Source organism: Gavia stellata, chromosome 2, assembly GCF_030936135.1.
Source record: "Gavia stellata isolate bGavSte3 chromosome 2, bGavSte3.hap2, whole genome shotgun sequence".
Lineage (NCBI taxonomy): Eukaryota > Metazoa > Chordata > Aves > Gaviiformes > Gaviidae > Gavia > Gavia stellata.
The window spans coordinates 113,371,263-113,399,104 of NC_082595.1; the positions used below are offsets into that span (position 1 = coordinate 113,371,263).

The 27,842-nt window shown below is 46.1% G+C and overlaps 1 protein-coding gene across 3 annotated transcripts in view; it reads left to right on the forward strand.

Annotated features, from left to right (window-relative positions):
* Positions 1–332: 332 nt before the first annotated feature.
* NRBP1 (nuclear receptor binding protein 1) overlaps positions 333–27,842 on the forward strand; it is a 43,013-nt gene continuing 15,503 nt past the window's right edge. For 2 of the 3 annotated variants that reach the window (XM_059831170.1, XM_059831186.1), the window contains exons 1-7: positions 333–370; positions 587–812; positions 16,884–17,006; positions 17,398–17,499; positions 17,591–17,680; positions 18,186–18,226; positions 19,550–19,644. In XM_059831170.1, coding sequence (XP_059687153.1) covers positions 603–812; positions 16,884–17,006; positions 17,398–17,499; positions 17,591–17,680; positions 18,186–18,226; positions 19,550–19,644 — 661 coding nt within the window. In that variant the 5' untranslated portion in view covers positions 333–370; positions 587–602. Of the gene's footprint in view, positions 371–586; positions 813–16,883; positions 17,007–17,397; positions 17,500–17,590; positions 17,681–18,185; positions 18,227–19,549; positions 19,645–23,746; positions 23,771–27,842 lie in introns of all 3 variants that reach the window. The other variant, XM_059831178.1, reaches the window with a different exon arrangement.

Consider the following 27,842-nt stretch of genomic DNA (forward strand, 5'->3'; position numbering starts at 1 on the left):
GAGAGGCCCGGCTCACCCCCATCACCTTATATAAACTTAGCCCCGCCCACCGGCCAATCAGCCGAGGCTAACGACCCCTCTCCCGGGCTCTCATTGGCTATCGCGCGGGGCCAGTTCGCCCCGCTCTCCCCGCCCCGCTTCACGGCCCTTCGCGCACTGAGCGCGCGGGCGCCCCCTATCATATCTTATACCCGGAGCCCCGCCCACCGGCCAATTCGTGGAGGCTGACGGCACGCTCCTGGGCTTTGATTGGCTGTCGGACGGGAAGCCCCGCCTCGGACGGCGCGTTACGCAGCGCGGCAGTTGGCGGTGGCGGCCTGTCGGTGGAGTAGCGACGCGCTTGGGGACCGGGAGGTGCCGGGTGAGCCCGGTAAGTGTGCGGCCCCCACCTCCTGCTTCCCGCCCCCCCCCCCCCCCGTCCCTGTGCTGTCCTCCGCCTCGGGCCGGAACCGGCTCGGTCGGGCGCCGCCAGCAGGCCTGGGGTGCGGCCCCGGCTGACAGGCCCGGCGGGTGCGGCCCGGTCCGGCCCTGGTCTGGTCTCACAGCCGCCTCGCCTCGCCTCACGGCCCGCGCCTCTGGCCCGCAGGTTGTGCGACCGCAGCATGTCGGAGGGCGAGTCCAAGCAGGTGCCGAGCGGCGGCTCTGACTCAAAGTCGGAGTCCGCGTCGTCCGGCCCGGGAATGACCTCAGTGTCTGCGCCGGTGACTTCCGCGGCGCCCCCGGAGGAGGAGGAGGAGGAGGAGGAGAGCGAGGACGAGTCCGAGATTCTCGAGGAGTCGCCGTGCGGCCGCTGGCAGAAGCGGCGCGAGGAGGTCAGTACCAGCGGCCGGTTCCCGGGGCTGGACCGCCGGGGTGCACGGGAGAGCCCCGACTGAGCCGGGCGGGGCGTGAGACCCGTGCGGGCTCTTGTCCTGCCGCACCGGCTGTCCTCCTTCCACCTGTCCCCGGGTCAGCCCGGGCCCCAGTGGCGAGGGCCCAGCGTGCTCCCGGGGGGGCAGGGGGATGGATGGCCCTTCGTGAGCTGCGGGGCCATCTCTCCTCGGGCTCGGGAACGTCGAGGCCAGAGCGGGGCCTGTTTTTCTCCCTGCACATTCATTGTGCTGGAGACTCATCTGTATGGATGGTGTCAGGGCCGGCTGTTGCTGCTGTGTTGAGCAGGCAGCATCTCCAGCACTCCTATGTGCATCTCGTTTCACAGATCTTTTGCCCTGGGACTAATGAAGAGCAATGACTTGGTGTTTGCTAGGGAGTGTGAACAGCACCTGCTGTGGAGGCAGCCAGTTACCTAGTCTCAACAGCTTTTGAATTATGCCTTGGTTTTGGTTTGCTTTGAAGTCTTCAATTAGGATGAAGCATAGCCAGTTCATGCAGACTTGTTTCTTGGCTTGTCCAATTCACATCCACTTCTCAGTGCGTGTGTCAGAATTGTCCTGTATGAAGACACAAGTAGATTAGGTCTTATTGTTTTGGACCTCTCCCTTTTTCCACTCTTTGCTCTTCTCTCTTTATCTTATTGGGGGCTGTCTCCACAAACTGGTTTCTGCTTCATGTTGGCTCAGTGAAACCTGCTCTGGTTGGGCAAGCTGTGTAGCAGTGATAGTTGCTGAAAGACAGAAAATGTTAACTCCAATGTTGCAGCACAAGTGCTGATGTAGCTTTTGTCAGCCAAGTCAGGGCTGAGCATAGAGCTTCATGTGCTTTATTCATTATTGTAGACACAGAGTAGTTCAAACTCTGGTGGTGGTGAAAGAGTAATTTATTCTGATACAAATTTGGAGGTCAAAGTAAGGTCAAGGATGCCCCGCAGATCCTTACCTTTGTTTGCTTGAAAGCTGTCTTGATTTTGTTAACATAAGCCAAATCCTAGCATGGTGTGGCAAGAATGTGCCTTTTCTGGTGAAGCTGTACAGTTTGGGTTGCAACGGGCAGGGTATCTATATGAAGCTTTAATTCCATCCTCCACAATATATTCCTTACAATAACCTGGAGTGCTTTTTCCTGTGATGTGTGCTGAATTGGGACACACTGGGGAACAAAGCTGATGTTTGGTTTGTGTAGTCTTTTCAATATGTTTTATTTAATACTGATCATTTTGACATGGAAAGATAAATTTCCTTCCAGGCCTTGCTGTACTCTCCTACATAAATGTAAGATTTGGTAGGCTCTAGTATTTTCTTTGGATTTCAGTTTCCCCATCTGCAGACAAATTAAGGCCCAAACACAAGAAGTTCCTTAAAATTTTGGCATGGCTAAATTACTATCTTCTAGCTTGAGAACGAGGCTGGCTGTTTGGCTTGAAGGCAAGCCACCTCTGTATGTTAGACATATGAGCTTTGTTATACCTTATAGACAGAGGAATGACTGGTGAAGGCCACAAAACAAGTTGTTGCCTGGCCTGGGGTAAACTCGGGGCCTCTCATTCTTGAGTCTTCATCCATCAAGGTTGCACCGCCTCCCCACAGGAAGTGCTGATTCGGTGTTGACTGATAGCAGCTGCAGTTGCCCGTGTGTGGGCCCTGTGTCTCACATGTGTGTATGAAAAACACAGGCTTCTAGTGATCGTACAGTTAAACTCTGTTTTGTCTCTTAATTTTGCATGTAAATTTGCGGCTTGACTAGACCCAAGCTTGTGGAGTGGCATTCATTCACTTTAACTGTATGACATCGTACTCTTTTTGTCGTCTTCAGCTTTTGGACTGATCTGTTTCCTGGAGTAAACTCTCACACTGCAGATGTTCCAGCATGAAATTTATTTTGGAATAACAGCTTTACTTTCTGAGCGTCCGAGTATACCAGAGTAAAGTGTCTCTTGCACCGGAGCGGTGTTCCTGTAAAGGGCTGTTGGCGTGATGCTCGGTCGACACTGGTTATTCCGGTCAGTGCAGCTGCGTAGACAGGCTCTTCCTCGCTGCCCCTCTGCAGGGAGGAGGTGTTACTCCATGGAAGAGGGACGAGGGACGTGCCGCCCCCTCCCACGGTGATGCAATCCTGATTCTTTATCTCGGCAATATCTTTTCTGGATGCTGAATTAGGCAGCCGCCTTGGAGGCAACTTAATGTGATAATCTGGAGAGAAAACAAACAGCACGTGTGGTCGCAGCGTAAGATTGTATGCGCTACGTGTAGGCTCGTATTCCCTGGGTGTTACATTCTTTACTGCTTGCTTTGAGCCGTGTACTTAGATGTACGTTTGTAAATGTAATAATCTCACGTCTTTAAAAATATTTTTTTAATAGCTGTAGACTCTTTGTAATCAACTTCCTAAAACAGAGGTGACGTTGCACAGAGGCTGTGCGGAGAGGGGCCCTTTGGATCGAGGGAGCCGGCTGCCTCTGTGAACAGGACGGGTGTGAGCGCTCAGGCTATCTGCCGTGAACGAGCGGGTTTCGGCAGAAGGAGCCGCAGCGCCGTTCCTGAGCCAGTCCGCCTCTGCGGGGGGTTCTGGGCGCGAAATGGTCGTGGGGCCGCAGCAGGGCCGCCTTGGCTGCGCCACTCCCGCGGCTTCCCTGCTGCCTTCTCCGAGGCGCTCAGAAGCGTTTCTGTGCCCGGGGGGAGCCGTCCTCACGCCGTGCCCAGCGCAGAGCGCGCCCCGCCGCCAGCCCGGCCGGGACCGGGAGCGGGACCGGGACCGGCCACGGCGACGGGCACCGGCCGGGGCGGCGCGGCTCCCCGAAGGACGGCTGCTCCAGCCAATGGCGGGGGGCAGGAAGCGTTACATCACCAGCGCCAGCTCCCATAGGCTGCTCGCCGCCTTGACCACGCCCAGCGGCGCGCTCGCCCTCGTGCCGGCGGCGCCTCCGCCGGTGTTCGCCTCCCGGGGGAGCGGGTCCCGGGCCCCGGGGCAAGGGCCTGCGCTGACACAGCGGTCGAGCGGGAGCGGCTGGAGCGCTGCCTCCTCTGTGCGGGGCCTCTGCCCGCAGCCCCGTTGCTCGCTCCGCCTTTGTTCCACGGCAGTGGTCCGAGTCACAGGGGAGCTCAGCAGCCCCAACCGGTGCCCGGTGCCCGCGTTCTCTGGTACACGGCGGGTTCCGGAGCGCGTCGGGCTTAACGTGCTCGATTTGTATCCAGAGTCAGTTGGCAAGTCAGCAGAGGCTATCTTGGGAGCGGGGAAAAAAGTTTTGGTTATTAGCACAATCGGCTTAGTGGGATGGTGAATTACTTGGTCATATTTTAGCTACAGCAGCCTAAGTTAAACTGTACCGACTAATATAACTTAAAATATATTGGTTCACAAGGGGAAAATAATAGCAGGCACAAGTCCAAACTGGGAAGGAGTGGCTGGAGAGCAGCCCTGCAGAAAGGGACCTGGGGGTGCTGGTCGGCAGCAGGCTCCGTAGGAGTCAGCAGGGAGCCCTGGCAGCCGAGGGGGCAAAGCCCATCCTGGGGTGCGTCAAACACAGCACGACCAGCCGGTCAAGAGAGGGGATTCTCCCGCTGTATTTGCCCTTGGTGCGGCCTCACCTCGAGTCCTGTGCGCGGTTCTGGGCCCCACAATTTAGGAAGGATGTGAAGGTCCTCGAGTGCCTCCAGAGGAGGGCAACAGAGCTGGTGACAGGGCTGGAAGGCATGTCCTCTGCGGAGCAGCTGAGGACTCTGGGCTTGGAGAGAAGGAGGCCGAGGGGCAACCTCATTGCTCTCTGCAGCTTCCTGAGGAGGGGACGTGGAGAGGGAGGTGCTGAGCTCTTCTCCCGGGGATCCAGGGACAGCGCGTGTGGGAATGGTTCGAAGCTGTGCCAGGGGAGGTTCAGACCGGACATGAGGAAGCATCTCTTTACCGAGAGGGCGGTCAAACCCTGGAACAGGCCTCCTGGAGAGACGGTCGATGCCCCAAGCCTGCCAGGGTTTAAGAGGCATTTGGACAATGCCCGTAATACCGTGCTTTAACTTGTGGTCAGCCCTGAAGTGGTCAGGCAGGTGGACCAGGTGATCATTGTAGGTCTCTTCCAACTGAACTATTCTATATTCTAATCTATTTCTGCTTAAACTTCGAATGTAAGAAAGGGTTGTGTTGAGTTAATTGATTGTAATTTTTCTTAGAGGCAGGGGAACTTCTGTAGCGCAAAGTGTGTAATTGCTGTGAAAGTTTAAAGTAGTCTTTTAAATTTAAATGCTACTGTGAAATTTTTAACTAAGAACCGATTTTAACTAGATAGAGAACACTAGCCTTCCCCAAAGATGACTTCTTTGTGGAATGTTTAATGAATAGTGCGTATGGTCTTGCCTTGGTATACCTTAAGGCTAAAATTGCTGGGAGGGGGAGAGTGGCAGGTAAATGCGGCTCGTCCCATAGGATACTTATTTTCTGTTGTTTGAACAACTTTTACAGAGAAGACTTAGTATCACTGTGTTCTTTCCTGCACTGTATAACCAAGGTCAGCATTTTCAGGTATCTGTCTTGTCCTTAAGCACTGCAGGAATCATGAGAATCTGCTTTCTCATGCTGCTGCTGTGTGTACATCACAAGCATGGGCCTCCTGGTGCATTGCAAACTGTATTGCTTTCCTACCTGAGCTGAATCCCTCTCTGCAATTGTAACTACGCCCCTGGTCGCTCTCCTAACATACACAGAGATGAGGCTTTAGCCTCTGCAAGTAGCTGAAGAGAAACTTTTAACAGGGGAATCTTGTCTCATGGCAGAGAGGCATAGAGAAAGGACCCACAGCTTGCGCTTAGGGGAATTGCAGGAGGGAGAGACTGAGGCTGACAGGCTCTCCAAGCTTGTGCTTGCCTTGGTCCCTTTTGGCTTTTCTCCCTGACAAAAACCTCTTTTTCTGCTATCCCCATGTGACACTCCGTTTTCTTCTTTCAGTCAGCATGCATGCATAATTTATTTTTCTTGGGTTGTCCAAGTATCTTCAGAATTATCTACTATGCCTCCTAGGAATAGAAACTTCTTAATAGAGGTGGATTGCAGTGACACACTTGCAGTTCATTTTTAGATTTCTGCCACTGGCTGGTATTAAACCTGAAACCAAGAGCTTGGACTCAGTGCCTACTATCTCTGAGAGCTACAGAGATCAAACAGAATGTGGCCCAAACATAGCTGTAGGAAAACTTCTGCTCTGCAGCAGAGCAGAATCTTTTTAATTTTCAGCCCAGTATTACTGTGTTGGGCTTGGCAAGCTCATGTTAGTGGGAGGGACTTAACCATTCACAGACTTAGATAGTCCTGTAGTTTGTCATGTGTTTAATAGCTGTCTGTTGACCGGATTTCTTTCGATGCCTTTTCTGGGTAGGAAAACACTGTGTGATTGCACAAGCCAAGACTTTATAATAAGTACTTTGTTGTCATCTTTGTAACATGCTTAGTAAATAACCCACTTAGTGCTATTGAATGAATCTGTATCATATTGTGGATGTGGGAGCAAGCAGGTTCCCTTTTAGGTATGTGTATGAGCATGTCTGTCATGGTTAAGAGAGAGAAGAGGACCGAGTAGACTTGGGTGTGCTAGGCTTCCTCTCTGCAGGCTCCTTGTGAGGTATAGTCAGTTGTGGTACAGATCTTGCCAAATGCTGCTTTGTTCTCTGATGCAGAAGATTTTGCAAGGATGTGAAGCCTCACACTTACGGGATAAAAGAGAGATAATGGGAGAAAGGGTACTGGTCTCAGTTTAAATACCTTTGCCCTTTCCTTGAGGATATGTCAGGCTGCTCAAGATTAGCAGGAGAGCCTTGTACCATTCTTCCAGTCCTGCTTGCATTCAGTCCGTTGACTGGAAACTTGCCCAAGTGCTGACTCGCTCAGTCCTGTGCAGATGCCAGACATAGGGGTTGTGCTTCTTTCCTACAGGTGCTAAAATCTTGGGGGTGATTTCTGGGATGGCTGAAAAGTGATGTTTGCATTCTTGCTAGCCATCAACAACCTCCCTTGAGAAAGAGATGACCTTGTGGTTGTCTGATTGTTGTTCTGTGCTTGACATATTACTAACTTTTTTGCAAGCTCAGTTGCTGGAGCACTTTCCACGTTATGCCTCCATGGCAGGGGCTGCTGAGTTCGAGAGGTTCATTTTTGCCTCATTCCTGGAGACAAATCTCTTGCATATAAGTGTGTCTGTGCATACAGTGGTTGCTATGTTGATTAATTCTTATTTTCCTATCTCTGGTATTTTCCACTGTCAGGTAAACTAGATGAAATACCGTTGCTGGAAGTTCAGAAAATTAATATAGGCAGCACCACTGTCTTTACTACACTGCCATTAGTTTGCTGCTTTTCTCATGAAAGACCTTGATGTCACTTGGATAGGTGGTTCCCAGCTGTTCAGGGGCCCTTGATGGCTAGGTGGCTGGACATTACAGCTGAATTTTAGCGCTCGGGCTAACATATGCTCTTGATCCATGCTAACGCTATGAAATGTTAAGGAAGGCGCTGTAATTTATGAGGAGCTGAACCCAGAAAGACGGAAAATGAAATGCTGGGTCTACTGCATCTTTATTTAACTCTTTGTTGTCTTTTCACTCCTAGCGGGAGTCCTAGTTTCTTGAATAGTTTTTCATCAGGAGCCAGTTGATGACTTTTGCACCTCTGGATTTACATTTCTTCAAGGAGACAGTGCAGGATTCTTGGAGAGAAAATGCCGATAGACTGGGTGTTTGCATTCTGTGATGCTCAAGTCTGATTTCTTAGCTGCTGTTGTGACTGGAAGGAAACTTGCTGAGCTAGTAAAAGATAAGCACCGGTCTTTCCCACGTACAGAAACTCAGATGTGCGATAGGAAAACTGAGGCATCGTTCCTTGGGAAGGTGGCATTTGAGATGCTCTGTGCTTTGGATTCTTCTGCTGCTGTAGAGAGGATGGGTTGCAGAGATTCTCGAAGCAAGCTAGTGCTAGGAGGGCTGCCAGCTTTTTGACAGGCTTTGGCAATGGACCTGTTTTTTTCCAGCTGGTGGAGAAAACTAATGCCATGCTGACCATTGGGAACATACTCAAAAGAGGGAGTATGTGCAGCCTTTTAACAATTTTGTTGGCTCATCTGGGGCTTCCTGGAACGAACGAACTCTTGAGATGTGCTTGCATGAGTTGAGGGGCACTGTAGGATGTAGAAGGAATTGAGCCTTTGTCTTGGGCCTGTTGTCTACAGACCCATTATGTTCTTGCTTATTGAGTGTAACAGACAGCTGGCAGCTTGCTCAGTGCTGCCCCAGCCAGCATCATTTCTCAGCCTTTATGCTGCCTCAGTGGGGGAGCAGGCACAGCCAGGGCAGCTGTCTGTGGCTTTTCTAGCTTTCCTGGGTGCTTAGAGGTGCTAGTTACACTCCAGCTGCCTGTGACCGAGGGATAGGGTTTGCTCTGCGTTCGTTACAGAGCGGTTCTAAAAATAACGTGGTCCGTGTAGCTTACTAGCCGCACCAAAGCCTTCCCCTTGTCAGACCTCTGTCTCTTTAGACCTGCGTTGGGAGGCCCAGGGGAAGCGATCCCAGTATCGTGGTTGCTGCTGCCTGTTTGGTGGGGGTCAGGTGTTCAGCCAGGCTTACACTTGGGAAGGAGCTTACTGCTGGGCCAGTGGAGAGGCTGCTCGCCGTTTCTGACTCCAGGTTCTGCCTGCAGTGAGGCTGCATGGCAAATCCTGATAGACAGAGACACTGTAAAAGCATGGCTAGCCAGAAATAGGTTAGCACAAATGGGAGCATGGTGCTTTTCCAAGCATCCCATGTTAACGCAGGTGACATGAATAGCTGTATCCTGTTTCTAAGGATCAGTGCTCAGGGAAAATCCCATTTCACGGGTGTCTCTGGTACCTGTCTTCCAGGCCCTCTGTCTCTACAAAATCTGGCCCCAAGACCTCTTGTCCTAACTTTCTGGGTAGTGTGGCTTGAAGTTTGCTACTAGATCTGTGTGCTTGTGTGTGCACATGCACTGAGAGTAAGGAGCACGCTTGCACAGAAAACAGTTTGAAAAATAATTTAGCAAAAAGATAGTACAGGTGATGGTGATCAGGCGCAGGACTTGGCTAGCGACTCATCTTGATCTTTCTTTTTCCACGCTTTTGGCCCTTCCTTCCAACATCCCATGAATACTGTATCCAAATACTCTTGTTCGATCCCCAAATGGCCCGTCTCTGACGTCCTGTTATAAGTCCTGTATTCCTTTACACAGCATTTCCACTTGGCTTGCATAATATGGCTAAAGGAGTTTCTCCTGTTGAATTGCCTAGGTGGGTTTTCCTAATAGGGACAATGACTTAATTGCTCACCTTTGTGGCCTCGGGAGTCCTTGGTTCAGTGACTCATCATCATGGATTAGGCTGTCTGGGTTCCCCGCCCTGTTGCGGTTCTTCTGATCACTGATGTGGTTCTTGCTTCTACTTCGAATAGCCCTTACCCAGATATCTTCCCACAGCAATCTGATGAAACTTTTTTGGCCTGTTAATTCAGGGAGACTTCTGCAGCTCTGCCCGGAGTTGAGTGAACACCTGTTACAATGCAGAAGGTGGAAAAATACAACTTTTTAAATTGTGATTACAGCAGTAGTAAGAATAAAGAGAAAATGTGTAATTACAATACTCCCCTTCTGGATGGAAAATTAGTATCTTGTGAATACGTGGAGTTCTGCTCTAGCTTTTTCATGTTCAGGTGGCAGAGCCAGAGCTTCTGCTGTTAAACCACCGAATAAGGAAGTGAACAGGAGAGGAACGGAAAAAAAGACTAAGATGTTTTGCTGTGACACATTCTCACAATAATCAGGAGTTGAGGAAATTTGAACCAGGTAGTGTATTTGGACTAGTGTATTTAGTAGTTAGCTGGTTTAATCTCAGCTTGCAGCCATTTTCACTTCTGACATATATCCCATGGTAGCCAGCTTTACAGTTTAATTTTTATATATATATATATGTCAGGATCAAGTGCTTCCTCATCATTCTCTTTAAAATATGATGTTTGATTGCTTCATCAGCTGCTTTCTCGCTCTTGTATTATCAGAAATGCGAAGTACTTACTTTCTATTCGTATTCCGTGTGCCATGAGTGATTTTTACAAGCCTATTCAAGATTTCTACTTACAGCAGTACACCAATTTTTATGGCATTTTATATTCTTTTCCTTGTAATTCCTAATATTGATCTTTTAATACCTCCTAAGACTAAGTGATCTTTTTCAGAGTTTTCTGCAGTGATTTGAAGATCTCTCTACCAAGTGAAAGTATCGCAGAGTAACAGGATGGGCTAGCGCAGAATGAAAGTAGCTAACTTGGAGTTTATCCTGTCTGGTTTTTCCCCTCTTCGCGTTTTTTTGCATTACTGGTACTCATCTGAGCTTACTACCCCTGGGTTCAGTACTGAGAACTTCCTGAACCTCCCAGTAAGTTTTAATTCTGACTGTTTTCAGGGGTATGAACTATCTGTGGTACGTCCTTGGTGTCGTATGTTTGATGAGGGTTTTGATAATGGTACAGGGGTGATGATAATACAGTAAATGTAGAGGTACTGGTGAGTTACTGTAACTGTCCTGATGGACTTCTATCAGAATGGTTTTTATTCGTTAGGATATTGGGTTTCCTTCCCCACTCCCTTATTTATTTTGCTGTGCTGTTTCTGTTTCCCTTTGGGAGTTAGGGATGGGGAACTCATCGCCTTTTCCTACTTCCGTAGTTTAGCTCAGTAAGATTGAACTCTCTTTGACTCCATTGGATTGCTCATTTGTTTTGAAGTACCAGATGAAACCAAGCATTTGTCCCTTTGGGCCCCTAGTAGACAACTTACGTACTTGTTTCTGTTATCCATTAAATCGATGGGAGTGATGCATGTCTCCCTGTGGGATACCAAGAGCAGTGCTTTTTCTGTTCAGAGCAACTTGACTCTTGTCATACTTCTGGGTTTTTTTAAGTTGCTAATCTACTGACTGGAGAGTTATCTGACATGAGTTTTTAGTGAAGCCTGTCCCTCAGGCTCGGTTCTGTCTAGCCAGAACTATCAAAATGCTCTGGAGAGGCTGGGTTGGCCACTGGGCTACGGTCTGCGTGACGGTGGTATGATTCAAAACTTGCTGCTTTTCTACAGAACAGTTGCCGTTCTTGGTGACAGGATGGAACTGGGCTCCTTGAACAGTGTCGTGGCTCTGAGCTGTGCTTTGCCCTTTGTGGTCCAGCTGCGCGGGCCAGCATGCAGCAGGAATCTCTGGGAGGTGGCAGGGACACTTACTGCGTATGCTTAAAAAGTATGTCTGACTTGTTTCGCAAGACGGCATCTCCTGAACTGTTGCATGTGAAACTACAAGTGAGGGCAAGCTCCAACTCATGGAAGACTTTTACCTCTGTATTTAAATGGTCAAGATTTGTTTGTTTGGTTACACAGACAAGCTTACTGCTAATGTATTTTTATCTTATTATGGGTTCAAGCACGTAGTTGTCTGGAAGAACCAACTGTTGCATTGGTGATGGTCAGATTTCCTTTTCCTTATACTTTTGATTGCTGTATGAATTGGTTTGTATAGCCATGTAATAATTGATATCTTCCTTTCCTTGAGATTCTTATATTACATTAGTTATTTTAATTTTCTTTTGAATTAACACCTTTCAAGCATTTTACTACCAGGAATATAATTGCAAAGGCCAGTGTTGTCAGTTTAATTAAAACATGAAGTAGGCTTGCTTCTTCGTTTTGTTGGATTTTTTTTTTTTCTTCCCCTTTGCCTGCAGTGGATCTTGCATTCTTTGGTTTTGTTACACTCTAGATTAGCTTAAAATCTCTGATACAGTTGCTTTTGTTTCTTCTTTCTGTTGGTAAATATGCTACTTTTTTTTCCACCACAGTTCAATGAGAAGTGGTCCAGCTACTGTCTTTAGGTATATTACCTCTGTTCGCAAGCTTTTGCCAACCTGATTGAGCAGAGCTTTGATCTTTGTCTCTGGCCTAAATAAGTGGCCAGGGTAACTTTTTAACATACTCGTGCTCCTCTTAACCAGGTGTGTGGCTTTTTATAAGTGTCTGGCCTAATGTGCTGCCATTCCTGATCTCTTTTCGTCAACTTGCAGTTTCATTCTGTACTGATATTGTAATTATTGTGGGATTTTTTCCAATTTTTAGACTTTTTTTTTTCCTTGATTGTAAATTATCACTGTCACTTGTGACTTAGGTTGTATTTTTTCTTTTTTAATTGACAGATCATGTGAACTACAGAATGTCTCTCCAAAAGTCTGTGTTCTTTCAGTGATATCCAGGTGTTTGAGAGCTATGGAAAAAATAAGCATTGCACAATTGGAATAACCTGCCTAAGGGAAATACGTCTTCCAAACTTTTTTCCCTTAGAGCTAAGTTATGCCTTGAAGTACCAGCATTTAAATCTCTTTCCCCCACTCCCCTTTGATTACTTAAATTCACTTGAAATTCTTCTTGAGTTTCCTTACCTCTTGTTTATATGGACAGAGAGCTACGTTAGTACTTCTGCTGTAAATTTTTTGTGGCTGTGGAACTGCTTCCTGTGTCGTACTTCAGAAATTCATGCTAAACTGAGTTCAGTTAACTTCTTCCTTCATAGTTTAAAAGCTACCTAGTCTACGTGGGCTTTCTGGGAAAGAAACACTTCAGAGTAATACATTATCTCTAGGAACACAGGGTATTTTATTTGAGCCAGTCTTCTTTTGTCATTTCATCAGCATAGTTCACGGACAGCTTGTTGTCTTTGGTCTGGGTCATAAAAGACCACTGAAAATTAAACAAGTTAAACCAGACAATCTTAAATTACTTGACAAAGCTTGCAGGCAGTTAGGGCAAACTGAGGAGAGAACCTGCGTCATCTTCATCCGATGTTGATGCCCAGGTCGTGACCGCTCTTCAGGGTGAGGCAACAAATACTGTTCTCTTCAGGGCATGGGTGCACCAGGCTACGTACGTTGCTGGTTGCACTCCTTACCCTTCAGGGCAAGGCACGGACGGCAGTGTTTTGAACGGCCATTTTTATTTTCTCTTGCTCAGTCAGGTTTCTGGAGAAGTTGAAATTTATATTCCCACAACTCCCTCTGTTTACAGTAGTGTTAACTGCCACATGGCTTCTAAACTGTGAGCTATTAAGTGTGCAACTATCCGTCGATCACCAATAGCTGCTCAGAGGCAACTGCTGGCCATAACCCTCGGGAAGGTACAAGGCAGGTGCCAGAACGTGCTTTCATGAGGGTTTAGGATTCCACTTTGCTAAGCGTGGAGAGGGATGTGGAACGGTGATTTGGCAACCCGAACAAAGGAGGAATTTGCTGTCGCCTTTTCAGTTGTCTGTCTGCATTTTTCCCTTTACTCTTCTGCCCAAGCTGTTGAATCTCCTCTTGAACTGAGAATTACTATCAGTGATGTCAGATGGGTTTGGTGTCTTGAGTCATAATCTGGTACCCTGGAGTATGAGTCATAGAAATTATTTACCTTTGGTAAACTTGCCCAGAAATGGGAGAAGACATGATAAATCCACATCCACTGGCTGTATTATCAGGGCAGATTTTGAGTCGTTGTCAGTACTTGAGGACTTAATTAATCCAGTAAAGCTAGAAGGTCTCTGAATAGGCAGCAAGTATGATGAAGGAAGAGAATATAGAGGGATGCATGGGCACTGCGTGTCAGTAGTCACGGCTTTTATCTTGTCCCCCCAATACTGACACATACCATCCCTTCTGTTGGCTGGGGGCTTATCTGAACTTTTCTTAAGTTAAAGCCTTTTGGCATTCAGCTTTATTAATTGTACTAGGTATTCTTACACTAATGTCATCCCTAAGATATTTCTTATACTAAAATTAGAAGGAATAAATGTTCTGTCATTAATGATCTTCATTCTTTCAGCTTTCTTTAATGATGAAACATAACAGGCCTGGCCTGGTGTTTAGATGCCCGTACCAGTATACATAGATAAAATCAAGTTCTTATGATAAATATGATGAATGTGTCCCTAAATCAAATCTCAGACCTTTCAGCCATCAGTTATGAAGGAGGTGAGGGGTGGGAAGGGAGCAGGATTGTTCGTGCTAAGCTGCTTGTCTCCTGTGATTGTTTTCAATAGTTATTTTCTGTAGCTCATGCTGTCTTTGTGTAATTAAGGCCTATATTCTTTATTCCTACCTGTGTCACCCCATTGTGTCTGGTTTTATCACAATAATTTACGGCTCAGTTTACTGATCAATCTGTATCACTCTAGTTACACTGTTCTTGTTTATCACTCCAGTGTGTCATCTGCAATTTCAGAATATTGACTGTTGTTGGGCCTGTTAGGATTCCCTTGAAAGATAATAAAAAAGAATTTCGCCTATATTGACTGGCTGTCAGGATAAGTTGTCAAGCTACTGATGGAGTAGAATAGAATAGTTCAGCTGGAAGGGACCTACAATGATCACCTGGTCCACCTGCCTGACCACTTCAGGGCTGACCACAAGTTAAAGCACGGTATTATGGGCATTGTCCAAATGCCTCTTAAACCCCGGCAGGCTTGGGGCATCGACCGTCTCTCCAGGAGGCCTGTTCCAGGGTTTGGCCGCCCTCTCGGTAAAGAGATGCTTCCTCATGTCCGGTCTGAACCTCCCCTGGCACAGCTTCGAACCATTCCCACACGCGCTGTCCCTGGATCCCCGGGAGAAGAGCTCAGCACCTCCCTCTCCACGTCCCCTCCTCAGGAAGCTGCAGAGAGCAATGAGGTTGCCCCTCGGCCTCCTTCTCTCCAAGCCCAGAGTCCTCAGCTGCTCCGCAGAGGACATGCCTTCCAGCCCTGTCACCAGCTCTGTTGCCCTCCTCTGGAGGCATTCGAGGACCTTCACATCCTTCCTAAATTGTGGGGCCCAGAACCGCGCACAGGACTCGAGGTGAGGCCGCACCAAGGGCAAATACAGCGGGAGAATCCCCTCTCTTGACCGGCTGGTCGTGCTGTGTTTGACGCACCCCAGGATGGGCTTTGCCCCCTCGGCTGCCAGGGCTCCCTGCTGACTCCTACGGAGCCTGCTGCCGACCAGCACCCCCAGGTCCCTTTCTGCAGGGCTGCTCTCCAGCCACTCCTTCCCAGTTTGGACTTGTGGCCGGTGTTACTCCCTGCCAGGTGCCGAATCCAGCATTTGGTCTTGTGCAACGTCATGCCGTTGATGATTGCCCAGTGCTCCAACCTATCTAGATCCCTCTGCAAAGCCTCTTGTCCCTCAAGAGAGTCAACAGCACCTCCCAGTTTAGTATCCAATGGACAGATGTTTGTAATGCAAACTTTTAAAGGTGGTATTGTACAACAGTAAACTTACTAGCTCAGTAATAAGTTTCTCTGCTCACAATTCTTATGTGTACATGTCCTGTCGCTGTATTAGTCCTTGTCATTACGCATTGTATTAGGAGCTCAAGTTCAGCTGATTGTTAGCCTGACCTACGAGTTCTTCTTGGTACCCACCCCCTATAGCGGAGTTTCTTTATAAATACAAGCCTTAGTTTTTTTGCATTTCAGTATGATCAGCTGGATGCTTTTAGTCTGTACCCAGTCTACCAGAGTTAGAAGCGCTGTCCATTGGAAACTAGTTTCTTTCTCTTAGTTTTATTAGTTAGTATGGTGTTATGAGTAGTTATTTCCTGTAGTATAGTGTGTAATTCATTTAAGTTTTGCGGGTGGCAGAACATTTGCGTCAGTTCTCATTAGCATAACGCTGTGGCTGAAATTGAGTAAATTTGATTGTGTTTAAAAGCGGCTGCCAAGGGGGAAGAGATTTTTGAGGAAGATCTTGTATATGGTGAGAAGCTTCCAGCAAATGGATGCTGAGGGGGTCCCTAGTGAGGGAAGAGAAGGCAAGACAATATGAGTAGGAAAAGCTGTGAAATGGTCGTATAAGTGGAATATGAGTCTGGATTTGCTGGGCAAATCTCTGTATGAACTTTTACCTCAAGGGGAGAATTGGATCAGCTGAAAGTGAAGTGATTCTGAGTATGCGGCCAGTTGATGGTGAATAGTAATGGTTGATGATTGACAATTAAAAGGTAAATTCTACCCTCTATCTTCTCTCCTCTAAGTACTTTGAGATAGGAATCCAGTTTTATCACTGCACGTTGCCTGGTGCAGTAGGACTTTAGCCATGACTGTACCTTCTGCATGCCTGTGAAACAGTGTGTAAAAGGCATTACAGAACAGCAAGATGCTCTAGATGTTGGAGGAAGGAACCTGTATGCATCTTTGGATGCTGCTACATATTTGAGGAAAAACAATATTATGCTAAACTTTGCTGCTGGGAGTGTTGTTCATCTTGTATCTATGCAGGTTTTCCATCATTAAGTACTTCTACAGCCCTAGCCATTCTCATGCTAGGCTTTAAACTCTTGCTTTGTCAGGTCCCCTCCCCTTACCTTGTTGCTTTCTTAGTGCTCATCTATGTCTTTAATATTAGGTGTGGATGTACTTATGCTGGGTTAACTTTTGCATTTATTAACTAAAGAAATTATTGTAGCAGTTTCAGTCGTGTAATACATTCCTAAGTCTACTCCCAACTTGCAGCTTTCCCTTTGTTTCTCTCTGCTTGGCTCAGTTTCTTCTCTCTTGAGTTTTGTGTCTCATCACCTTCAGAAAATGCCTCCAGAAAGTTGTGTCTGAGTTCTTGACACTTTTTTTATCCCTTTTGTATAGTTGGAGGGCTTTTTTTGTGGTTAAATGAACTATGGGTATCATAAAACATAAAAATCTAATGTATTGTGGCCAAAAGGCAGCTTTTACTACAAAACAGCATTTGTGCAAAAGAAGTTTTCCCTCAAATACGCCCAGGGCTTGCTGTTTACGTGGCCTACAATATACTCACGTTTCGGTATGTCCCATTCCTGAAATATATGTGCACAATCCTGTCGTGGAATGCTCATTTAATTAAAAGTTAATGAGCAAAGTTCATAATAATCAAATGAAGGATGCATGGTAATGATCTGGTCTTGCTGGCTTAGAACTTACATCTATCTCCATCCTTCCCATACAGGTGAATCAACGCAATGTCCCAGGGATCGATAGTGCCTACCTGGCCATGGATACAGAGGAAGGTGTGGAAGTTGTTTGGAATGAGGTTCAGTTTTCTGAGCGGAAGAACTTTAAGCTTCAGGAAGTAAGTTGATGTGTTTCCCAACAAGATGCGGGAAACATACCATGCATGAGGGTGGTGTTATAGATATTGGTGACCTTTCGTGTGGATTATTGGCTGGATTTGAGTGCTGTGCTGCTCAAGTGTCACAAATTCAGCTTAAGCCTGGCCTGTGCAGAAAATGTGGTGGAGAACTGTTGTGCTATTTCCATGGGCTCTTGTGTTGATTTAGTCTTGGTGATCAAACCATGCTCAGCTGAGGTGCAGTGTAGGATGAAATCAGATGCTGTTTGTTCTTAGCAGAGGAGCTTGAAGTGTACTGTGTTGTTTAAGGGGACCAAGACTCAAGAAGAAAGTAAGATGTGGGCCGATGTTGGTCTCTGATGTAACATGTCTTTGTTTTTCTGATGTTAAGGAAAAAGTTAAAGCGGTGTTTGACAACTTAATTCAGCTGGAACATCTGAACATTGTGAAGTTTCACAAATACTGGGCTGATGTGAAGGAGAATAAAGCCAGGGTAAGTAAACCGAACAGTGTTGTGTTTTCTCACTGTATGTCCTGTAGGTAATTAGTGAAGCAGAGGGTAATGTCTCATACTGCCCCTACAGGTGATCTTCATCACTGAATATATGTCTTCAGGGAGCTTGAAACAGTTCCTGAAGAAGACAAAGAAAAACCACAAAACTATGAATGAAAAGGTAACTCTTTTTTTTTTTTTTAATGTATGCCTATTTTCATTTAGTGCCATCAGCCTCTGGAAAGCTCTTTCAGCAGAGGATCCTGATGAGAAGGCAACCTGGTGATAACATGTGGCTGCAATTCCTTTCTATTATTGTATACTAATTTAGTTGCAGGTTCTCTTGGACAGCTGTTCTGTGCTGTTTGCTTTGTTTACAGCAGTTCTGCAGCTTCGTATGTATGGTGTGACAGGCACATCCCTTTCCACGTGTGCATACAGGAAGGAGGGAAGGCGTCTGTGAGAGGAGTTAGGAGGGGAGGCGTGTTTCTTGACCCATATGAATATGTAGAAACTAAACTGATCATGAGAGTTCTTACTTCCTATACACGTGTACTGGCTAAAAGCTAAGATGCCACAGAATGCAGCATATATTCCTTCATATGAATGGGCTATGAGTCGCAGAACTAAGGATTAGTTCCTCTTCCTTGAATGATTTTTATCCTTTTTTGCTCCTGTGTCTGTAGGCCTGGAAGCGATGGTGTACCCAGATCCTCTCTGCTCTCAGGTATGTGAGTTACTTACCTTGCGGTCTAGCCATCTGTTTAAGTGTAGCCCCTCTTGTGCTAAAATATTAAAAGCTGTAAACATACCTGCTGCCAAACTTCGTGGAATGGAGCCTGGAGAGCACTTTCAGCCACCCAGCCTGATTCTTATCCAAGACATGGTCTGCAGAGCATCAACTGCACTTCCTATAACAATCCCAGAGACTTCAGTTAAACAATATTGAAGCCTCTAAAAGAGAGAAACAGGTGCAATGTAGGTTTTAGATCCCAACAGTTGCGACTGGTATGATAGTGAGTGTGGGAGCTGAGCAGCAGGGAGCTCTCCAGAGAATCCAACTTTATAACATGGATCTAACCATGGCCGAGAGGATGTTGCAAAGAAGTCTCAAAGAAATCAAATTCCATGTGAGAGGAGTGAGGAAAATTTTCTTAGTCGTGGCAGGCTGCAGCCCTGTAGCATGCAGTGGCTTCATAATCATTGTAGTGTTGATATTGTTAGAAGTGTATGTGGATCTATACATTTCTTGATGATGCACATCTTCTTCTGCAGCTATCTTAGTGCAACCCAATTGAATAGAATGTGGGGTTTTTTTTGTTTTGATTTTAAAGTCTCTTCTTTACCTGAGCCAGAGTTGGTGTGTAGCTCATAACAGCCTTGGAAAAACAATAACCCAGATGTCAGAGCAAGACTACCACTCCATAGAGAAAATTCTGTTGCCATTTGGCTAAATATAGCTGTTGATGAGTAGCTTTTGGGAGCTGACAGTCCTTATTTGTGCTGGCTGCTAACATAAACCCAAGCAGAATGAGGCACAAAACCAGGTAGCCTCAAATGCACCTGGGACCCCAGCACTGAAAAGCTTTATTTGTGCCTGCTGGAAAATATGATTGGTCGTGTTTGTACAGCACCGAGTGCCTTTTTGATGCCCTGTGAGTAGGGCCAGAATAAGGCTCTGATCTTTTTGGTATAAAATTGGAACCTTTTTAGCATCCACCTAGCAGTACTGGGATGGATTAAATAGTTTCTTTCCCTCTGGTACCCTGGGTTTCTTGGGAACTGATCGGAGAAAGCTTTCTTTTTCCCGCTCCATGTTCTGGAGGTTGTTTGTTAGAGACAATTGCTTAATTTTCATGATTGTCTCCTAGCCTAGAGGCTGATGTATGGTCACTTAATTGTACCTCCCTGCTATTGTAAGTCCCTGGGATGTGTCCTTTGCTCTCCTGTTATTTTCTGATGTTGCTTGAGACAGGGAAAGGATGAAGGGAGGGATTCCTGACCTCAGCCAAAGTAGTCTCCTGACCAGTGCTCTGTTCTGAATCTTTAGCTACCTCCACTCCTGTGATCCCCCAATCATCCATGGTAACCTGACCTGCGACACCATCTTCATTCAGCACAACGGACTGATCAAAATTGGGTCAGGTAAGGCTTGTTGGAGGTGACCCTTGCCTATGAGACAAACTGCTCAAACAGAAAAAGGCATCTTATCCTTTCAGGGTTATCTGGCATGATGGGCATGTATGTACACATGTTCCTCCACCTCCACATCAGTTGTGCCAGAGATTGGTAGCAGAATTCACTTTTGGTTGGACCACCTTCATGCGCAGGAAGAACCAATACTGGATACTGTTTCCACTGTTAATCCCTTCCTCAGTTTTTGATCTCAAGGGACTGACCCGAGAGATGGTGCTGAAACTTTCAAGTTTTGTATGCACATTATCCTTGGATTCATCTGCTCTGCAGTCTTTTTCACATTAATACACACAGCGTTCTCTTCCCGGTGTTGTGAAGCTTTGAGAGCTGTCTGGAGAGCTGTGTCCACTGAGGCCTCATGAGTGCTTCTTGTAGCAACCAACTTTTATAATTAAGGTTATAGACTCTGGCTGCAGCCAGAGTCTCATCCAGCATCACTCACTATGGCCTGCACTTCAGCATCCTAGCTTGCCTTGGGCCTATTTGGCAAGGACATGCCCTGTTCAGGCAGCCACCTGGGCTGAAATGTTTTATTTCATAAGTAAGAAGTGATTTTTTTTTTTTTTTGGCAGTGCGGTGCATTTTTTGTAGACTGTTTTTTTTTTCACCTTTGCTATTCCTATGTTTCTAAACACCTGTCTGCAGTCAGGATGCATTATGTTGTGCCTTGATATACCCTTTCAAGTGGCAGCTTTGCTATCTGTTGTCCAACTTCTGCAAATATTCTCAAACCTGAGGAGTATGCACTTGCTATCCTGTAGGCAAGTAGTCTGTGTGAATTCTTGGTTTGATGTTGACAGTGTACAGGAAAGAATGCTCTGCTTCACCTGTCATCAAAAAATAGCCTCTCTTCATAAACTGCAGACCTCTGTGGCTTTTCTTTCCATCAAAGAACTCTTGTGTTGTCTCTTTGTTCCAGAATTGGGGTCTCTGTTCTCTGTAACAAACCTCTGATACATACTCATACCCAAGGAGACGGGGTCATGGCAGAAGGAATGTTCAGTTCTCTATCTGCCTGTAAACTTGGTGACATCTTGCTCTTCATACAGGCGGATGACATCACGGGGTTCACTTTATTATCTTTCACTGACTTTGTCCAGGTGGGAGGAATTTCCGAGAGTTGTGTACCTCAGATACCTGTATGCTGGCAAAAACAACTGGCTCCCTGGCATTCAATTCAGGCCACTTATGGGAAGTCTATTGCAGTCTCGAGTACGTAAGAGATCCTTCTCTTTCTAGTTTAGTTTAAAAGTATTATACAGCTGGAATCTTTCTGATTGGTAGCCAGCACTTTGTTTGTAAAAGCAAACCACTTGAAGTTGGTATCTAGAGCCGTGGCTTTTTACCAGAGGGTGGTTCTGCAGATCAGCAAACGTGACGTTCTCAAGAGCATTCGGACTCCCAGTAGTGCCATTCAGAGGCTGTCTAGAAGAAAGGTGGCTCTTTGAGTGTAGGTCACAAACAGTTGCCTCAACAGTTTCACCTTTACCTGCTCCCTCCAATTCCATAGAGCTTTGCTTCTGTTAGGCATGGTGGGAGGGACAGAGGCAATTAGACTGATGTGCTCTTTCAGAGAGTAGTGGGTGTCTTGTGTGCTGTAACAACGGTATCCTCAGCAAGATTCCGTGGTAGTCCTGAAGAGGATACATGCTGGGAATGTGACTTTGCAGGAGCAGTGCTTAATTACAGTTGCTCCTGAGCAAACTTTCTTCTACTCCGCAGTTGTAGGCTGCCTTGCTCATGTTGTGTTCAGAAGTGAAGTGATTTATCTGGGAGATTCTGGTCCTTTCTTAAATAAAAAAAGGAAGTGAACGTGAGTGGACTTGTGGTTAAAAGAGGAATCTTCCAGATGTGAAAGTTACAGCTCCTGCACAGCCTGGAACTAAAGTTGCCAATGTTGCAGAAGGTATTCTTGTTCCTGTAGTGCCCACCCAGCTAGGTATGTTAAAAGTACGTCATCGGAACTGCTGGCTGTATTCGAGCTTGATATTCTCTAGTACTGCTGACTGTGCAGTAGCCAGACAGGCTATTTTCATGATCGGGCCCTAGAGCGATAGTCGCTTTGGGGTCACTGACAATGTTAGGCCCATGTTTATTGCTTCATGTAGTTATTTCTTACAGCTGTCTGGTCTCTGAAAACTTTCCTGTGTTTACTTAAAAGAAGCAGGGCAGTAATTCTCATGGATTTAAGGGAAACAATGATTCAATGCACTATGATTTGTCCTTTGATACTGTCTCGGTCCCCAGCACCATTCTGGGCAACGCTTCTGAAAGTTCCTCTTCCCTCTACTTCAAGCAAAAGAGAATACTTGCTGAATGTGGGGCAAAAATATGGGGAAAGGAAGCTGCTAGGGTATTCTGCAAAACATCTTTCTGTCTGCTAGGTAAGGAAGTACTAGAAGAGTAGTGCCTGTGGCTTGTGTTGCATTGGAAATGGCTGGTACTTGGTCCTGTAACACCTGTTTAGGTGTGGGAGCAGCCCTTTTGCCTATTGCTCCTTGCTGCTACTTCAGACTGCAGAAGCACATGCACTAGCAGGACTGACCACTGTTTTCCTTGTTCTGCATGTAATTCTGGATCAGTCTTTTTTTTTTCTAGAGCCACCTGTGCACGGCAGGAAGAAAAGAGATTAATTTAGTAGTAGGGTGTTGCTGTTATATTGCACTGAGTTTTCGGAAGAGGGATGAAATCTTTTCATGCTGGGGGTCATCTGTGGAAGAAAAAGGGAGTGGGAAAGAGGGAGGATTTCTCATACTGCTTAAATGCAAAAGCGATCCATAATCCATTAATTTACTAACTTTCTTTTTTCAGTGCCGTAAAGTGCAGGGTTAATAGATTTAAGGAGAAAGAGTGTCAAATGAGTGGGGAGCTTTGGAGAACTTGTGATGAGGATAGGAAAGACACCTACAGTTCTTAAACTTGCCACTGGTGATCCCAGAGACTGGAATGTTCCAGTGGCTTTCTGGAGTTGTGATCAGATGAAAACATTCCTCGTGAGAGGTCCAAGTTGTTTTCTGTGTACTCTTCCACAGGATCCACATGCAACACCATTCTGCATCTGTGCGTATCTGTATTGTCTAACAAATGGACCTGTGAAGGGAACATGTTGCAAGAGGTTTTACTAAGGCAGGTTGAAGGTACTCTGAGTGCAAAGAACAACAGTGTGTTTAGGCAGGGTGTTCGATGCTGCTGCTTGCTTGTGTTAAGCAATATTGGGAGATGTTTCTTGTAATTCTCATTGGGAATCTAAGAACCAGTCATAGGTGGAAAGAGGGTGATGGGTTTGAATTAAAAATTCTTTTGGGCAGCTCTTGGAGTACCCCAACAAAACTGAGGCCTCAAACTGGAGTGTCTTGTAATGTCTTCTGGTGCTCCTGAGACATGGCTGTGTATTAGCATGTGCCAAGTGCGACTTCCAGTAGAGCATAGGGGGAAGCTTAGTGTTGTGCTAGTGTATTTCCAAATAGTGCCTCCAGGCACTCGGATGAGGCGTATGCTTTCCAGTCAGCAATGTACCTGATGTTTAGGATTCATTATATATTTAATTGCGGTCTGTCTAGACTCTCTTTTCAGTTCCAGGCCAAGGTGCTAGAATACTGAGTCTTACTTGGTATTAACTCTGCTATTAAATTATGTGGCCATGTATGCAAGTATGGGTTCTGCTGTCAAGATCCATGCCCAGGAGAAGCTGCTGGTGTGTAGAGAAAGGTAGATGTCTGCTGAAGGGGGTGCTAAGGGACTGTACAGCACTCACAGAAAGAACAGAATTTCCAGCTGCTTAGCCTCAAGTCTCGGTCGTAATCTTTTACTTGGTCAGAGGTGTCTTGTCTCCCTTGCCCAGTCTGGTTCTCAATTAGAAATACTAATGTTCCTTATGTAAATTTATTTTAAAAAGGTGGCTGGAGGCAGGGTCAGATTCTCAGTCTTGTCCATGTTTTGCCATGATTCTGACCTAGCTTTCTCTATTGATGTTAAGTGCTTGCTGTTTCATCAACTCATTGACTTCTATCTCGTTTTACTTCCCGCTTACGGGCTGCTCTGTTACCAACAGTCTTTCATAGGATATTTGCTAATGGTGAGCAAACTTCTCCGCTCCTGTGATGTGACTAATACTATATATGTAATGTACATTATTTTATTTTTTTGTGTGCGTATATATATTTATATATATGTCTGTGTATATATCTATATTTGTAACGCACGCAAACATATACACTCTGATTTATTTATACAGTGTTCCCTTGCTATAAGGCTGGTATGTAAAACTGTTCGGCTTAGGTGCATCCTACTTTGAGACCTTGTGTTCTCTGCTAGGATGCAAACTGTTCCTTGTGTTCTCAGCCAAAGCCTTACAGAGAGGGAGCACTGCCCTTTGTGAAGTCTCCTGGTTGTTAGTTCTCTTCTTCTCCTTGTTCTTAGAGTGTGCTAGTCCACGGATCCTAGTGCATGCTGGCTCCTGCATGTCAAGCCAAGCGGATGCGTTGTTCTGAGCTCTTCCCAGCTGAATTTTCCACATACATTAGGCTCTTTCCTGCTACTGCTCTGCTAGTTTTGGCTGGGCACCAAATCTGGACTAGCCTTTGCTTTGTGCTTGGCTATCCAATTGCTTGCTTGTAGTTTTAACTCCTCAGATGTTTTGGTTTTAAGGTTAGTATTTCAGTGAATGTGTCTGGCTCCTGATGGCCAGAGAGTCGTACCTCCCAAATGAGTCCCTGATTGTGAAGTAAGGTTTACCATTTATGTTTCCCCAGACAAAACTCTGTTTCTGAGGGAGTTGGGCTGGCGCGGCCTAGAGAAGGATTTGAGTGCTGCAATTTGTAACCCTATTAAATAGAACGCCACATTTACATTTAAAATAATTTATTTTATTCTTTGCCATCAGGCTTGTTCTTGATGGTTAGAGTTTGTTTCTACTGAGTTGGGAACCTACCAAATGTCAGCTGGAAGTGGTGGAAAGGGAAGGGCTTGTCCAAATGGGCTCTGCGTCTTCCTAGTGTTTGCAGGAGGAGGATGTGGCGTGCTGTTCTGCATCGCCAGCAGAGTAGAGGCTCTCTCAAAAAGCTGAATCTGGGATCTTGCGTAGCTGAGGGGGAAGTTGATGTAGTCAGGGCTTGCAGCATTAGGAAGGCAGATTTCCTTGGGGATGGCTTGTTTACCAGAGTGCTTCAAGCTGGGCAAGTCGGGCTGTGGCAGTCACGTGCTTCAGGCTGCCTTTGTGGGGTGGAAGAGGCGAGGTGGCGCACCAGCAGCAGAGAAACTGGTCCAGGAACAAGCCCACAGAGTGGGAACATGACTGAGCCTGGCTTCAGCGTGGTGGCAACAAAGCTGAAGACTAGCGAGCCATTTCTCAGAAATCAAGTCACCGCTGTGAGCAGAACAAAAGGCCCTCGTTCTAGCAAGGCAAGAAAAGGGTCTCAGCCAATGGTCTTCAGGCTTAAGAAGATGCTGTGGTATCTCACTTGTGTTGAAACAGCATCAGATTGCCTTGAAATACTGAGCTTTCTTGGCTGGTTTCTTGAGAACTCGTTTTAATAGTACTGTTGTATCACTATGTATTATTCATACGAGAGCTGGAAATTGTTTAATCCTTAGATCTTGAACAGTGATTTGGGTTTGAAAATACTATATATATGGTATAATGCTCCTGTTTCGCTTGAGCATTGAGCTAATAAGGTTGTGGGTGACATGCTTTTGTAACTAATCTTATTTTAGTCATTACTTCACTCTCTTGGATTTTGTTATCTGATGTTTAAAGACTTCTCATGCTGTTTTTCCCAATCCTTAACAGACACCTGAGACACTTGGTAGGTGATGTAGAAAGAAAATAGGGGTTACTAGGATATCTTGGATCTGGCTTTTTTTTCCTTTGGTGTTTTTTTTGACTAAGGCAAGTGTGGTTTAGAGAAAACATAATGGATGGTTGAAATCAGCAGACCTAGAAAAACCTATCATAAAAATGGAAAACTTTTTCACCCATGTTGTCATTCATTTAGGAAGATTTAACGTGAATTGATGTAATTTAGCTTCTAGCTGTACAGTTTTATGTGTAGAGTCAAGCACGTCCCCTACGAAGCCAAACTTTTTCAGTTGTTTAGAAAGCTGGCAAAACTAAGGCAAACTTTCACAAGCAGAGGAAAAGGTTTGTGCCTGAATACAAGTGCTGCTAGGAATGAGATCTGGCAGATGAATAGTTTTGAGTGGAACTTTCTTTGCCCAGAATGCTTCAGAAAGTCCAAAGTGGTATGCAGGTTATTTGTTTATTTGGTTTTTTTAAAAGCTTTGTCACATCTTGGTTTGTGTTGCCTTTGAGACTCCCAGTGGTGTAAAAGCCTGTCATAAACAGAATCACAGAATGATAGGGGTTGGAAGGGACCTCTGGAGATCATCTAGTCCAACCCCCCCGCCAGAGCAGGTTCACCTAGATCAGATTGCACAGGAATGTGTCCAGGTGAGTTTTGAATATCACCAGAGAAGGAGACTCCACAACCTCTCTGGGCAGCTTGTTCCAGTGCTCTACCACCCTCAAAGTAAAGAAGTTCCTCCTCATGTTTAGATGGAACTTCCTATGACCAGTTTGTGTCCGTTACCTCTCGTCCTTTTCCACTTCTCCAACCTACCGGAAGGCAGTGAGCTTCCTGTTATTTCTGGTACTGGTCATGGACTGGGAAACCTCTGGGGACATTACACTGGGGGAAATCCACGTTCTGCAGACAGATTCTGTGATTCTCTTACATCTCATCCTGTAACTGGGCACCACTGAAAAAAGACTGGCCTCATCCTCCTGGCACCCACCCCTTAAGTATTTATAAGCATTAATAAGATCCTCCCTCAGTCTTCTCTTCTCCAGGCTAAAAAGACCCAAGTCCCTCAGCTCTTCCTCATAAGAAAGATGTTCCAGTCCCCTAATCATCTTCGTAGTCCTTTGCTGTACCCTCTCCAGCAGTTCGCCATCCTTCTTGAACCGGGGAGCCCAGAACTGGACACAGTACTCCAGACACGGCCTCACCAGGGCAGAGTAGAGGGGGAGGATAACCTCCCTCCACCTGCTAGCCACACTCCTCTTGATGCACCCCAGGATGCCGTTGCCCTTCTTGGCCCCAAGGGCACATTGCTGGCTCATGGCCATCCTGTTGTCCCCCAGGACTCCCAGGTCCCTTTCCACAGAGCTGCTCTCCAGCAGGTCAGCCCCTCACCTGTACTAATGCGTGGGGTTATTCCGCCCCAGGTGCAGTACCCTACACTTGCCTTTGTTGAATTTCGTAAGGTTCCTCTCTGCCCAACTCTCCAGCCTGTCCAGGTCACGCTGAATGGCAGCACGGCCTTCCGGTGTGTCCGCCACTCCTCCCAGTTTTGTGTCATCAGCTGAGGGCACACTCTATCCCTTCACCCAGGTCATTGATGAATATATTGAAGAGGACTGGACCCAGTACTGACCCCTGGGGAACACCACTTGTTACAGACCTCCAACTAGACTCTGTGCCACTAATCACAACCCTCATAAACTGAAGGTTCTTCACATTTGGATTGTTCTTGAGAAACTGTGTTGGACAAACTGGGTGGAATAGCATGAGCTTAATTTCTATTGTAATAAATTGACAGGCATCTCATGATCTAGCTGCTGTTACGATGACTAGGGTGGTAAAAATGGTTACCAGAGACCTGCCTTGATTTTGTGTATAAGCATGCACCTCAAGGCAGGAGGAGCAGTCATAGGTAAGCGACAATTAGCGGGCTTCTGATGACTGAATGCGTGTGTTATGATTTAGTGTGTGCATTTGGTGGGAGGGTGTTGGTGTTTTGTTTTGTTGTTGTTTTTTTTTTTTTTTTTGAAGGTCAGATTTAGTGGCAAGAATTGGTGTCTTTGACCTTGTTGCATACTTAACAGATTTACCTCCTACTATGCTGTGATGGTAATAAACTCTCATTTTTGTTTTGCAGAAGGTTTAAAAGCTGGCTCTTGCTTCATGTGCTTGCCTCCCTTGCTCAGTATACCACCTTTGTGCTTCTGTGAGTCATCTCATTCATAAAAAACCCAGAAAATAGCTATCTTCTAGACTGATTGTAATTTTTCAGTTAAATAGGATCTTCTAAAAAGGTTTCAATTTCCCAGTTTAGTGCTCCAGGTTATGAGAATTTGTCTTTTCTGT